Source organism: Polyodon spathula, chromosome 23 (genome assembly GCF_017654505.1).
Source record: "Polyodon spathula isolate WHYD16114869_AA chromosome 23, ASM1765450v1, whole genome shotgun sequence".
In the NCBI taxonomy this organism is placed as follows: domain Eukaryota; kingdom Metazoa; phylum Chordata; class Actinopteri; order Acipenseriformes; family Polyodontidae; genus Polyodon; species Polyodon spathula.
The window spans coordinates 26,243,905-26,257,852 of record NC_054556.1 but is presented as its reverse complement, the minus strand read 5'-3'; the positions used below and the strand labels follow the sequence as shown (position 1 = coordinate 26,257,852).

At 42.6% G+C, this 13,948-nt stretch overlaps 1 protein-coding gene across 1 annotated transcript; it reads right to left on the bottom strand.

Moving 5' to 3' along the window:
- Window positions 1-337: 337 nt before the first annotated feature.
- Window positions 338-11,143, bottom strand: LOC121297941 (protein phosphatase 1 regulatory inhibitor subunit 16B-like). The gene is made up of 3 exons (XM_041224575.1): window positions 11,020-11,143; window positions 2,861-3,272; window positions 338-388 (listed from the first exon to the last, which is right to left on the bottom strand). Exons 2-3 carry the CDS (start codon window positions 3,173-3,175, stop codon window positions 338-340), a joined length of 366 nt encoding a protein of 121 aa, XP_041080509.1. The 5' UTR covers window positions 3,176-3,272; window positions 11,020-11,143.
- Between the last annotated feature and the right edge of the window lie 2,805 nt (window positions 11,144-13,948).

Here is a 13,948-nt window from a genome sequence, read left to right as displayed (position 1 = left end):
ATCAGACAGCAGAACCTACTGTATAGATTGATTACAAATTGTGTTCTGATTCTCCTGCTCATGCCTGGGCTCCGTCCTGGGTCTGGGGGTTCTGTCCTGGGTGTGGGGGCTCTGTCCTGGGTCTGGGTCTGTCTGCAGGCCTGCTCCATGGTTTAGGGACATGACTTCATGTCAAAGCTGCTGCATATAATCAAGAGGCACCATAGAGTCTTTCCATGGACCGAAGCAGAGAAAAAGAGTTTTATTCATCCTTGTTGAACTGTCAACTTGAACAAAATCTTGCATGTGATTCTATATTACATTGTTTTAGCAACATGCACACTTATTCAGGGCTGTGTCACCTCCGGCCCCAGGCACCTTTGGAACTGGGCATGGGTTTGGAGTTTTTCTGTAATGAAAAACACATCCATAAGAGCCAGCGAACCAGGAACAGTAACCCACTAACCCCTGCTTGTAAAAGGCCTCAATGCTGGCAAACAGCAGCCAGTGGATATAAAACATAATGTCCTCTCTGCTCCCCCAGGCGTCTGTGCTAACAGAGACCACGGGACTCTGCTTCATGGATAAGACCATAATCCACGCTCTCGCAAGCACAGGCACCCTCCAAGCCCTCAAGTCACTCAGCATACTCGCTCATTTGCTGTTTACTAAGCTGAAAAAACCCCAGCGCTAGTGTAACACACTCCAGTGGTTCATCATTAATCCCTGTGCTGCTCACACCGCCTGAGCAGCGCAGGCTATTTGCAGAGAATTGTCATTTACAATTTTGAAATCAATCAAATCAATGTATCATCACAGACATTCAGATGTACTCCTCCTATATGAATTTCCCAGCTGTATCCCTCCTGTTTATTCAGTTGTATTGAGATCTAGTGAATGGGCCTGCTGCGCTCTTCAAACCAGCCCCCTGACTGAGGTCTGACTGGCTCACAGCACTGGCCTGATCAGCTGCCATACATGGCACTAAGGGAGTTGTGATGCTCTGCATCTGCACGGAGGATCACGGCTCTGCTTTATGAAGAGGTTATAAAAAGTGACACACTCTGGGTCCCTAATAAAACTTGTTTCTGTCTTTCTCTCCCTGCAAAATACAGAGAATCAGGGAAGATTAACCAATATCGGATTTTATCCAAATGTATTTATCATCCATTGTGTGAAGACATGGTGGTTTTTCTTAATTTTTTTCATTATAATAATATAGCGCCGTTCTGCCAGCTAACTCATCAGGGACCCCACTGGCATGCAGCTGTGAGCTGCTACACAGCTTCACTGCTTGACCCACTTTTCTTTCCCATTTGTGACTTGACATTACTCAGCCCTATCTCTGCTCCGTGGGTTACCTAGGGTACCTATTCAGTGGTTATATTTGAGGCAGTCAGATGTAGGCTGTGTGTGTTGTGGACTTGTCCTGTATTGCTGCACTCATTGCTAGTATGCCAGTGGGTTGAATTTTTGGACAGGAAGCATGCAGGGCGTTGCCAAGTGGCTCTGTGGCGCTGAGTCAGAGTTTTTCAATAGCCCTGATGTTCAAGGTTCTGACCCAAGCACCGCCGCTGTGATTCCCTGTAATGACTGTGAAATTGTTTTGTGCTAAAGCCATCTAACGCTCCTTTGTGCCGGAGCCGAGCTCAGAATTGCTTTTCCTGAGCGCAGGTGAAGAGCAGCCGATCATGCTCAACCCAGCAGGCAGGGTCACACATCCGCTGCATGCGGTTGCTTTCACGACGGGAGCTTCCATTTAGTCTTTGGCAGGTCTGCTAGAGAGGCTTTCAAAGCTTGTGAAAATGGCAAGAACCGCCTTGCTCGTTTGTCAGAGGCTAAGTGAAATCCTTCTATTGAAATTGCTTTGGTTGACTAAATCTCAAAAAACAGGGGGATAAAATGTCATGCTCTAATTGTGGCTGAGGGTTGCATGGTCAATTGCCTCCCCCAAGCCATCTATTACCCCACACGCTGCAGTGTTTGTGAACATGCACAAGTGCACTGGGTTCTGCAGCTGCTGTGAAACCTCACTTGAAACGGGGTGGTGGAAAATGTTATACAGGTACTCTTCTTTTGTGCCTGAAATAACAGATCTCTCTAGAGCAGCGCACACTGCTAAAAAAAGCCCAGGACTGGATGGCAGCTGGGGGGTGCTCTGAGGTCAGGACTGAGGTGCCAGCAGAAAACTAAATCCGTCAGACACTGTGTTAGTGACAAGGTAAAGGTAACAGCAGCAGCGCCAACGGTACCAAAACACAGAGGGATCTTAAAAGACTGACGAGCGTAACGTGATCTGCTCTTACTGTATACCTGTGAAGGTAGTGATCCCTGTAGCTGTGGTTTCAGAAACAGCCGTCTTTCACGTTGTTTCATTTCATCTACACAGCTCTTCAAGGAAGCTTCCGTTTCCTTCTCTGGCAATTACTGTCCCGTCTGCACAAAACCCAGAACAATGGCCCTCAGAGCAAGATCATTAGTCAAGTAATTTATTATATGGGTAATAACAGTGTTCGGAAGAAAGCTGTCGGACTGGGCACTAATGCACTGTTTCTGAGCACATAAGAGGAGCCAGTGACTGGGGGAAGTTATCTGTGTTGGAGTGCAGGGATCTCCGGGCTCTATTTGGAAGCAAGTGCACATTTTCAGAGGAATAAAAACCTTTCAGCAGTTAAAAGCTAGCAAGAAAACGCAGAGAGCAATCCTGGAAGGGAGTAGATTTAAACCAGTTATTTTCTTTCCTCACTGCCTTAGCTTCAGAACAGGGTCCTCTGTGTGTGTGAGTGCGTGTGTGTGTGCTTGTGTGTGCGCTTCTATGTGTGTGTGCGCGTTTGTATGTGTGTGCTCCTGTGCGTGTGTGTGTGCGTGCTTGTATGTGTGCATGAGTGCGCTTGTGTGTGTGTGTGTGTGTGTGTGTATCATGTCTGGTCTCAAGCCCTGTACCTTCTTCAGCGTCGCTCCTGGTTGAAGCCTCCAGCAGGGCCACGCTGGCTGTGAAGGAAACCCTCTTGCGGGGGGGTGGCGGGGCGTTCCTCTTCCTGTCCGCCTTGCGCTTCTTGCTCTGCATCTCCTTCTCGTACTGGGCCCATTTCTTCAGCTGCTGGTTGCGTCGTTTCTGGGCGTTCCGCAGGCGCTCCAGGCTGGGCACCTTCTCCAGGTACAGCAGATCGCTCGGGAGGTCCACGTGGTCAGCCATTGGGGGCGATGGAGGAGTGTTCTAGTGAGGGCTCTTTCTCTTCTCCTCACAGCTGCGTCCCATGATTCACAGCTCCTGAGCACCAACAGACGCCATCCTGTGAGGACACCAGAGAACACACTTCATATTAACCAGCAAAACTAACAGGGAGAAAGAGCGAATAGTCACGTGTCATTTTAAACAGTTAATATAGGGTATAAGATAAGTCAATATAAGATAAGTCAATTTATTGCTCTACAGGGAGATTTAATATCATCTTTTTTCACTTTGTTCCAGCCTGGGCTATATAGACAAAATAGCTTTTTCTCTAATAACACTTTTAGTGTTTGTCTAAAATCTCTTAAGTTTATTCATTACAACAGGCATTTAAAAAACTACCGTAATGTCTGAGTTAAACTAGAGGGAACATAAACACAAACAAAAAGATGAAATGGCTTGCAAAGCCAATTTTCCTTCACGCATCATTAGTGAACAGTAAACTAACTGTCTGCCATCTGTATCTTCACAAGCAATCTCATCTGTGTCTTATCAAGAAGCTCTCTTCCAAAGGGACTTTCATGGAGGATCAATAATTCAAGTTGTTTGATAATGGAGCACGGGTAATAATTTCCATGAGTGCCGGTGTTCTCCGTTTGCTCAGCAGTTGGTTTACATATTGCTGGGGGTGAGGCTCTGATGAACCTGCCTCACAGGAAGCTTCCTTGACAGAGGTAGAGAGCGCAGATGGAAAGCAGACTAACCACTTCCTGCTCTTCTGCATTTAAGCACACCACAGACATGCCTCTACACCCTACCCCCCCTCCTCCAAGTGGACCGGCCAACAAAACTCCGACACGGCCTTGATGGACTGATCCATTTTTTCTATGAGGGGGTGTTCAGATGTTTTGAGCATGGCACACAGGGGATTGCATTGCATTTGAAGATAACCACAATACATTTTTGCCCATCGGGGGCTTACAACAATAAGCTTCAAAGTGCTTTTCAGCCTCCACATTCACCAGGCGTGATTATGTTTTAAACAGCAGTCTCTAAACTCAATGCGGGGGATTCTACATATCAGAAGGAGTTTTTTTTTTCTGAAATACCATCGCGCTGGCTCAAGATCTGGTGCTAAATTTCAATCTCTGAAAAGGTGCTGCGATTGCAACAAAAGTAACAATTAACCGCCGTGTCTGAAAGCCATTACCACACACAGCTCATAAAGGAAGTCAGACGCGAGATCCTTCCTGTGTAATAATTTAATCAGACAGCCTTCCACAGTCCCAGTCTAAACACAGTCAACTAGAAAACACTCCTGCAATACAAGAAGCACTAATAAAATCTTAAAATTGAGGGAGCTTTGAAGTGGGCTGTAAATTGACTTGCAGCAGGGAGCTACAGCTTTTATATACAGTGTATGCAATGAACAGCCAGCTCTGTGGCACATTTCTCAAGTGTTTTGTCCACCCTCTGCATGTCTGGGTTTGATACCTGCTACAGTAAGCCACTGGCTCTGCATGACCCAGGGCAGACTCCTGACCGTCCTGTGTGTGCCTGCTCCAGGTTCAGAACCCCTCTATATGAAAGACATGCTGCCTCGCCATGCTGTGGACAGAAAATCATTTACAAACTAGAGAAGGAAATAACTGTTGTCAATATCAGGCTAAACACACATTGACCCCCACATGCAGGCTTTCACAGACACACACGCAGGCTTTCACAGACACACACGCAGGCTTTCACAGATCTACACAAAAGGTTTTCAAATGAGTGCAGTATAGAGTATCACATGCATACACACCCACACGCATACATGCAAGCAGGCTCCCCACAGACTGGGAAGGGAGTCTAAACTCACCTCTTGAAATGTTGTGTACCTATTCATTAAATAGGAACTGCTCTACAGTAACTGCATTACACATAAGTTTCAGTTCCATTGCGGACGGTCACCCTTCCATCATAAAGACAGCTCTTGGCAATTAGAATAGAATTTATGTTTACGCTGTATTCCAGAATTATGTGAGACAAAGATTCCATAGATCACTTCTCAACTTCCTCGCAGAGCATCCCAGCACACTGTCAATTTGTAACACTTGTTCGACCCTTGCTCTACATTGGGTTGCAGGGCGCTACTGTAACCCACTGATGAGATGACAGCACTGAGAAGTATGTCAGACAGGATCTGCCAATAAATGACAATCTGATCATCATGTAAGTTGGAGGATATCCTAAAATAGAAACCATCATACCGGCGGATACTTGAGCAAATGTTTCTGGGAAACTCTTATCTCAGCGTCAAATTAGATGGTTAACAAAGTTGTATACTGATGTCCCAGAGGTTAAAATAAAGACAAATCTCAAAGACAGCAATAACAGTCTCCACATCAGGGAGGACCTGGTTACAGACTGCCTGGGCGCAGTCTAATCTCTGGTAATATCTGAGTTGGGTGCACTGGCCTCAGTCTGCACAAGTTATAGTCCCTTTTTGGTGTGCTTAATTACACTTTACTTTACAGGCTGAGTTTACCTGTTTTACCACTGTACATGGCAACCAGAGTCCACCAATATTGAATTAGGAGAACAGAATGGCGTTCGTTCCAGCTCTGGAACAAATAAACTCAACTTATTTGCTTTTTTGAAAGCAGAATTGCATTAGGAGAAAACAGATGCGCAGTGGGACCTTGCTTATTCAATAAGCCCAGATGTAATGGCACTCCCTGGCTTCCCTGGACTGTACAGCCAGCATGCTGGCAGCAGAGATCGACAGTCCTTCAACGGACCACCATCCCTGGTTCTGGGAGACAGCTAGACGCATGTTCATAATCCTGAATATTACAAATCACTGTATGTACTATATAATTATATTAAATCTGTTCTATAGAAACTGTTTATTCTGCACAAGCACTGTAGTTTAATTGAATGGTCTGTTCTTGAGAACAAAACTCCCTCACCCTAACAGACCCTGGTGCAGACTAGCTATCTACCATGTGACTAGCAAACCCATTCTCTCAAAGATAAAGTGGAGCAGACAAAAAGCAGCCAGGAATAGCACAGCTGCTGTTCAGGGGAATGACCCATTTAGCACGGGCTTAGCGGTCAGGAATAGGACAGGCAAAGACAATTCCTAAATTTAGAAAGCCCAACAAAGAGAAGGATGCAATACCCTTAAAACAAAAAAAAAAGAAGCATCGTGTATGTCAAGGGTTTGAACTTGTAAGAAGCAAATGATTCGGCTGCAGTCTTCATCCGTGTGTGTTACTGTAACTGGAGATTACACCGAGGAAGGCACTAGCTGAAATGTATATTAAAAAACAGCCAACTTCCCAACATTCCAGTCTGCTAAATTATTATTATTATTATTATTATTATTATTACTATTATTATTAATTTAATATATCTTTGTCAAGAGAAAATGTGTTTGAAAACAAACCATGGAGATTTTTGATGCCCTGGTAACCACACTCACTTATTTCAATTTACCTGTTAATGTATTTGCGATCTAATTTACTATATCATAGTTTCAATGTAAACTTCTGTATTGTACATTATCTAATTTTCATTTCTTCTAACAGTACAAATTGTAGGTCATTCATGTTATATTCATATTTTGTAAAGTGTTGAACTATTGGTTCATTTACTTTTTTATTTCTCATGTTTACTAATTATATATATATATATATATATAGATATCTATATATATATATATATATATATATATATATATATATATATATATATATGTTTAATTGAATAAGGTAATTTAGTAACAAGGTCCTGGACTGGAATGGACATGAGCTGGAAGTGGATATCCCTGCACTAGATCAGACTATAAAGCAGCAGCAGTTCACAAGTAATTAAAAAAAGAGACACACATTTAATTAGAAACCATAAAACGCCCTACTAAACCCTCTCCAATGCAGGGGACTTGTTATTGTGGGTTAAGGGGAAGCTAATCAAACAGACATGTTCCACAGTATGGGTCTGCATCCACCCAGCCGGCTGTGTTTCTGATTGGCTTTGATGATCAATCAAATTAGCCATTACAAAAGCTTAACAGCGTGGCTGATTAATGAATGGAGGAGTCGGTGAAGCAATCAATTAGGGGAGACCCCAATTATCTGCAGGTCCCTTTGCCACTTCTTCTTCGTGATGGATTCAGTGCCTGTCGAAAGTGATTGTCAGCACTGGAGCATGAAGCCCTCGGATGCATCCTGCAAATCAGCTGCAGAGCCGGACGAAGCTGTGCAGCACACAGCTCACACAGACAGCACATTACACAATAAACAGCAACCTCAGCACCCAAGCACATTGTTCTGAGGTATTCAAAAATCTAAATGTAAGTGCGGCATAGAAATACCCAGCATGGTTATAAAGGGGATTTCTTCAGGCTGCTTACAGACATGAATTTGAGAATTGCATTGACAGCAAGAATGTCTGTGCTGGACAGTCCAGAAGAAATCCCCTGTATTACCTAAATAACGAGCACTAGAGCTCTCCACTCTCACCGTGCATCTAATTCATGAGCACTAGTCTAAGCACTCTATTATCAGCTCTCCAGCACTGCCACCATGCAGGTTAATAACGAGCACTAGTCTAAAAACTCTATTATCAGCTCAGATGAAAACTCCTGTGCTAACTGGAATCTATTGCCTCTTTGATCCTTTAATATAAAGCTGTCAGCTCAGACTGATTTGAGGTCATTGTTACCCAGAAGTCAGGACAGCAGCAGCCACCTCTCTGCCTGTGCTGAACCAACACAAGAGTATGGCCTCGCTGCTCTGGAGCGTGAGGTCACAGGTTAGACCTGGGTTATTATTAAGATATATTCCAATGGAAACTGTTTGAAATATCACTTGAAGCACAGTGGGTGCAGCCTCAGACACAAGCACCCACTCATGCTCTACAGCATCCTGAGATGCTGGAGACACAATAATCTTCTTTCCTTTCCAGACTCAAAAGGGAAATGGAAAAAATGAAAGAAAGTAGACAGTATCAGACAGAGAACCATCACAGAATGTACAGAATGCTGTGCAGTTCAAAAGCTGACAGACGAAGCACTGCCAGTATTGTGCTGTGATGCTCTATATAGAAGCTGCATCTCCCTGTCACACACGGCTGGTGCTCACATAAATAACCAGTGCTGATATGTCCATAAGAAAAGTCGGTAACGCTTTATATTGCGTGGCATAAATCAATATTAAATAGATATGCAATTGCATATTAAATTAATTTTAAATTAATATTTAATAAATATGCAATAGCTGCTTTCTTGCTAACATGTTAACCAAATGTTGATTGAAAATGTAATTGCATATCACATCAAATTATATTAAATTTTGTTACCCTTGAAAATATGAAATAATTTCCCATTGTTTACATGTTTTTAATTTAAAATACAGTTAATCTGACTTAAATGTTAATGGGAAGTAACAAGGAACATTAATTTAATATGGAATTGCATGTCTGTTTAATATGAATTTATGCCACGCGATACAAAGTGTTACCGAAAGGTCTAATAGCGATGGCTCTTTGAGGCATTCATTTCTGTTTCCTGAATTATAAAAGCGCTTGAGGATGTCGTTTATAACCTCACTCTGAGTAATGGACCGGCAAGAGGAGAAACAGCTTGTGTCCCTGCAGCTAGAACTGTGTTTGATACAGAAAGGAGGCTGACGAAGGGAAGCCATGGAGGAAAGCAGAACTCTTTTAATGGTGTTGAGCAGCAGGCGCTTAAACAGATTTCAAAATAACTTGAATGCTCTGCTGGAGCTCATTTTAAAAAACAGACACGTTTCTCAAATGTATAAAGAATACTAAAAGCAAGCAGGAGATAAAATGCTGCATGTCCCCTTTGCAGGAATACAACTCCAGCTCCATATCGGTTTGAGCCATTCCAGGTGTTACTATGAGATTAATGGCCAACTGCAACTAATCTTGGACTGCCTAATAATGTTTATTTAAGGCAGTCTAAAATCAGATCTATTTAGGGGCAGTGAAACCAGCCTTTTCTATGTCAACCCACTTTAGCTTTCCCTGTCTTTGGCTTGCCTTGACGGCTCACGGTGAAACCCGGAAAGGCGATTAACAACAACACAATATGAAGCAATTCAAACTACAGCCCTGAGTTAAAGCTGTGTTTTACAATGCTTACCTAGGCTTTACAATGATTTCATTCTGTTTTAATACACTTCGCTATGTTTTTACGTTTATCAGGAGTTGATGAGCAAAACAGGAAAAGCCTGACAAAGGCTTCTGGAATACAATGTGTTCCTGGCATTTAAAAATGTAGCCAGCTCTATTGAGATAGCTTCCTTAAAACAGTGATACAGACACACACGCACACGCACACGCACACACACAGTATTGAGCCAGCCTCCGCCCATGTTAATCACCCCCAGACAGTGCACATGGAAAGCTCTCAGAAAAGCCCCTTGATTTGGCTTCCCTGAGGTCACCAACAGGTAGTTAAGTAAAAATCAGATATTCATTGTAACCCTACCCTGATAAAAGCAGGCACTTGGGAGAAAATGCATGACATGAAAAGGCAGGAACTTTTAAAAGCACTAACCCTGGCAACAAACGGAAATATCAGAGTATGGAGACAAAACACAATCGAGTTTGTTTGTGTGCTGGCAATGGGCGCACAGCAAACTGCAGCACGGGTGCACATGGCTCCCTGTGCGTTACTGGTTCAATTCGCAAGTACCGGGAGTGTTGTTTGCCTGCCTCAGACACAACAATGTCTCTCATCACAGGTTGATAAACGGCACTCAGTGAGTGGGCGTTATAGGAACATGTTGAATACTTTGCTTCCCGTTGCTCCACATTTCTGACGTTAATGTTGCACGTGTTGTACAAGTAAAACACATAAAGCATAATCATAATGCAGGGATTGGCCTACAGCAGCCAGGTATAACTGTTGTATACCCGCAGACCAGACTTTTAGTGTACGTAATTATATATATATATATATATATATATATATATATATATATATATATATATATATATATATATAATATATTAATGGATGGACAAAGACATTGGACAAAGACATTTTTAAAGCAGTCATGCTGTATACAAGACAGACAGACAGACAGACATTGTCTCACACAAAACCATACAGCACAGAATATCTCACACATCCAGCACACTATAATTAAAGCAGTCCAGCAGGTTGACTTGTGTCCTGCAGAATAACGACTGTTATAAACACGTTGTATATGTCGTGTGTGTTCAACAGATCAATTTTCCTACTTATGTTACAGAATGATAAAGTATAACATTTTAAAGAGAATTTATCTTAAACGGACTTTTATGAATGGGCATTAAGACACATCAATGTCGGTGATCTTGCAGATCTTAAAATGCATATTACACACGTCCAACAAATAAATATTATTATTATTATTATTATTATTATTATTATTATTTTATTTTATTTTTTTTTTTTTTTTTTTTTTTTTTTAAATAACGGATTTCTAAAACAGGAAACCGTTCTGTGATTGCTGCATTTGTGTGCAGTTATTTCCTTAAAATCCGCCCTTTTTTGTTCCATTAAAAAAAAAAATTCTGAAGCCCGATCGCCTCTTCTTCTTCTCAAATGTTCAAAGACAGGGCTAAACCCACAGCAAGTGATAGCGGTACAGTGCAGTGAGTGAAACGGTGCAACACCGGACGAAAACGAGGGTTTACAGTTCCTCGCTAGTTCCAGCTGCCCTGTCCGTCTACATTGTACTGTAAGCACACCAGATAACCGCTGACTGCAAAATAATCTATAACATAGAGGGACCCGGCAAATTGAACACAGCGACTCGTCACGGAATAACAATAATACAACAAGAATTTGGGAATGGCTCACTCACAGTTAGTTGAAAGGCTAGTTTTGTGAACGATGCGGATAACGTCCCGATCACGGCTGTGTAAACGTGCAGTATTTAGCTGAGGTTCACATAGTCCCGTTCCAGCCGTCGCTGGTGTCTGGTGCTGCTTTTTAGCTACAGTGGTATTGGTTCGACAGACGCTTAGCGGTTGCTACATGAAACACGCCCCCTAGCTATGTTACTCCTCCCGGGCGGAGCTGGTACTGAAGACTGGGGAGGAGATTGAGTTTTAAAAATTCTGTTTATCAGAAGCCAACAAAAAAAACAAAACAAAAAAAAACATAAAAAAAATATAAAAACATTAAAAAAATAATAACTAATATATATATATATATATATATATATATATATATATATATATATATATATATATATATATATATATACACACATATCAGATATATCCACAAATGCGCAATGTACACATAAAAAAGGCATTTTTCATTCAGTTAAAATCACGGACGATTACTGTAACCGCTTTCGTTTTGGTTAACAAAACGCGTTAAGCACAGTTTTGCAGCTATTTTTCTGTTAGTGCAATGCACATTTTACGTTTTTGAAAGCAGTTCAGAAACAAATAGCAGTACATAAGCTCAGTGCACCCATACCATGTAAATGGATAGCATCTACAGAATCTAGCGTTTTTACAAGCTATTACTGCGTTTCCAATCACCGGTACACTGCGCTGTGTCTGAGCCCTGCTGAAATCCACACGCAGGAGGGAAGAGTCTCCCTCGGTCTGCAGGGACATCAGTGAAAGCAAAGACTCCACTCTGTACATTATAGTGAGCAGGGGAACTCGCCAACCAAGTGGTGAAAGGCAAGTCATATGGAGCAGTGGGTGGAAAGGTTACACAATCTATGGGCTTCATTAAAGAGTGCGGGTTGGGGAAGGGGGTGGGGGTGGGGGGGTCCTGCAACCCACAGTTTGCAGCCTGCATTGTCAGGTAACCCTAATCTTGTTTTTACAGATCGATTCATACACCAATTTCTCAACCCAAGACAGCCACTGTACAGTACAACAGGATGGCACCCGGTTGTTCAAGCAGCTTCAATGCCATTACCTCACCACGCCCACGGGACATACATGATGAATATCTGAGTGTTGAGGAATGGCAGCGGCCCCCATCTGCAGCATGCAGCCTGGCTACTACAGCACAGCGCTTTCACCCCAGCTGCTTACCCTCGGCCCACGAGAGCATGTTCTTGTAACGCAATCTGAGAAGGATGGGTCTACAACTTTCAACCCCTTTGGTATATTATTAACCGCGCTGCCTCACAGCACCTGTACAAACCACTTTGCACAAACAGCTGGCATTCTCTGCTCTTCAAGAGTAGTTTTTCAGGCCTGGCAAATTCAGAAGCAGTGCTGACCATACAGAGAGGCAAGAAGAGATCTTGCTTCGGGAGAGGTTTGTGTGTATGTGTATGCCTAAATGAGGGAGAGGCAGCTGTATCTCTGTTTGCTCCTATCAAAGTATAAGAAGTCTATAACACAAGTTTGAATCATGGAAGAGCTGAAACAGAAATGTAGATGAGTGTGTAGCTGTCTGATCGAGACCTAAATGTCATTTTGTTCTAAAAAATTAAAAACCTCTGGATCGCTGTTAGACATGCATAAAGATGCAGGCAGATTAATATTAAAGGGACAGAGAGAGAGAGACCAATAGGGTAAGTCTAGATAATGATAAAGGGCAATGGGTTTTGTAGTTGGAAATCATCTTGCAAATCGGTTTCTGTTCTGAGCAGAAGAAAAAAGAAATAGCCAGGAAATGTCATTCTGCTTCAGGCAGACGAAAAATACCGAAGCTATATTAAAATCGTGGGATTCCTGAGTCCTGTGGTATTCTATAGCGTCCGGTCTCATTCAAACAAATCAAGAATGCCAGCAATGCTGTAATGAATGCGAAGTGCGCGGGCCCTGCTATGATTTAGCATGGCAACTGCAGGGAATGTATCAGGTGGGAGACGGGGCAGATGTTTTGTAAAAGAAAAAAATAAAATAAGGATGCAAGCTCCTGCTAAATGTGTTGCATTCAATCTCTGCTAAATGTGTTGTGTTCAGTCTCATCAGTTTCCAGACGTGACTGAAGTTTCAAGAAACGCCAGCTGGTTTGGACCATTCCCCACACGCTATGCAGGCATGTTGGTTTGGCTGCATTATGAATAGACTGCCACCAACCCTACGAAGGAGATGCACTTGTTGTCTTCTCTTTGAAGCGGATGTGTAGCCCCCCTACATGTCCTCATGCTTGATCATAGAAGTTCACTTTAGAAGCCATAATATAACCTTTTGTTTCCCATCTTTAGTGACTCAGACCCCCTTGACACCTGCTTGCCACGAGTCCCTCTGTAAACCAGGCATGCAGTAAGATGTTTTTATATGTGCTATCTCTAATCTCAGTGATAGCTTAGGGAATAAAAAAAAAAAATAGGCTATTTACGCGAACGGTTTATAGGAAATAACTAGTCATATTTCTTGCATTGGTTGGGCAATTCCCTTCTGAGATGAGAAGAAAAAACAATTTCAAAACCACAGGAGCTTCTGCACCTTGAGTCATGAGATTTGGTTTGCAGTTTCACTGGGAGACCGCTTGTGAGTGAACCCATCAGCGTTACCCTTCCTGTGAAATGAATGAAATGAAAGCACACAAGAGAAAAAGGAAATGTTGTTCAGACCATCACATCTTATCCCTTTTTAACCACCTCACTCCCTCCAGGTGATGTCTACTTGCCCCCGAGTGACCCTGACGTTCGAGTCTTTGCTACACGCAGTAGACTGTTTCAAACATTTACTGTAGCATCTTGTTAAAGCACTTCCCTAACCCCTCCCCTCCAGGGGTTGTATTGAAGACACAGCTCTGGCAAGCCAGCGAGTTGTTTCAAAGAAATCTGTTTGGTTTACACCGTT

Coding starts and splice junctions, on each gene's coding strand:
- LOC121297941 (XM_041224575.1), bottom strand. CDS start 3,175: ATGGCTGACCACGTGGACCTCCCGAGCGATCTGCTGTACCTGGAGAAG. Junction 389..2,860: donor ACACACACAAGCGCACTCAT/GCACACATACAA, acceptor TTTTCATTACAG/AAAAACTCCAAACCCATGCC.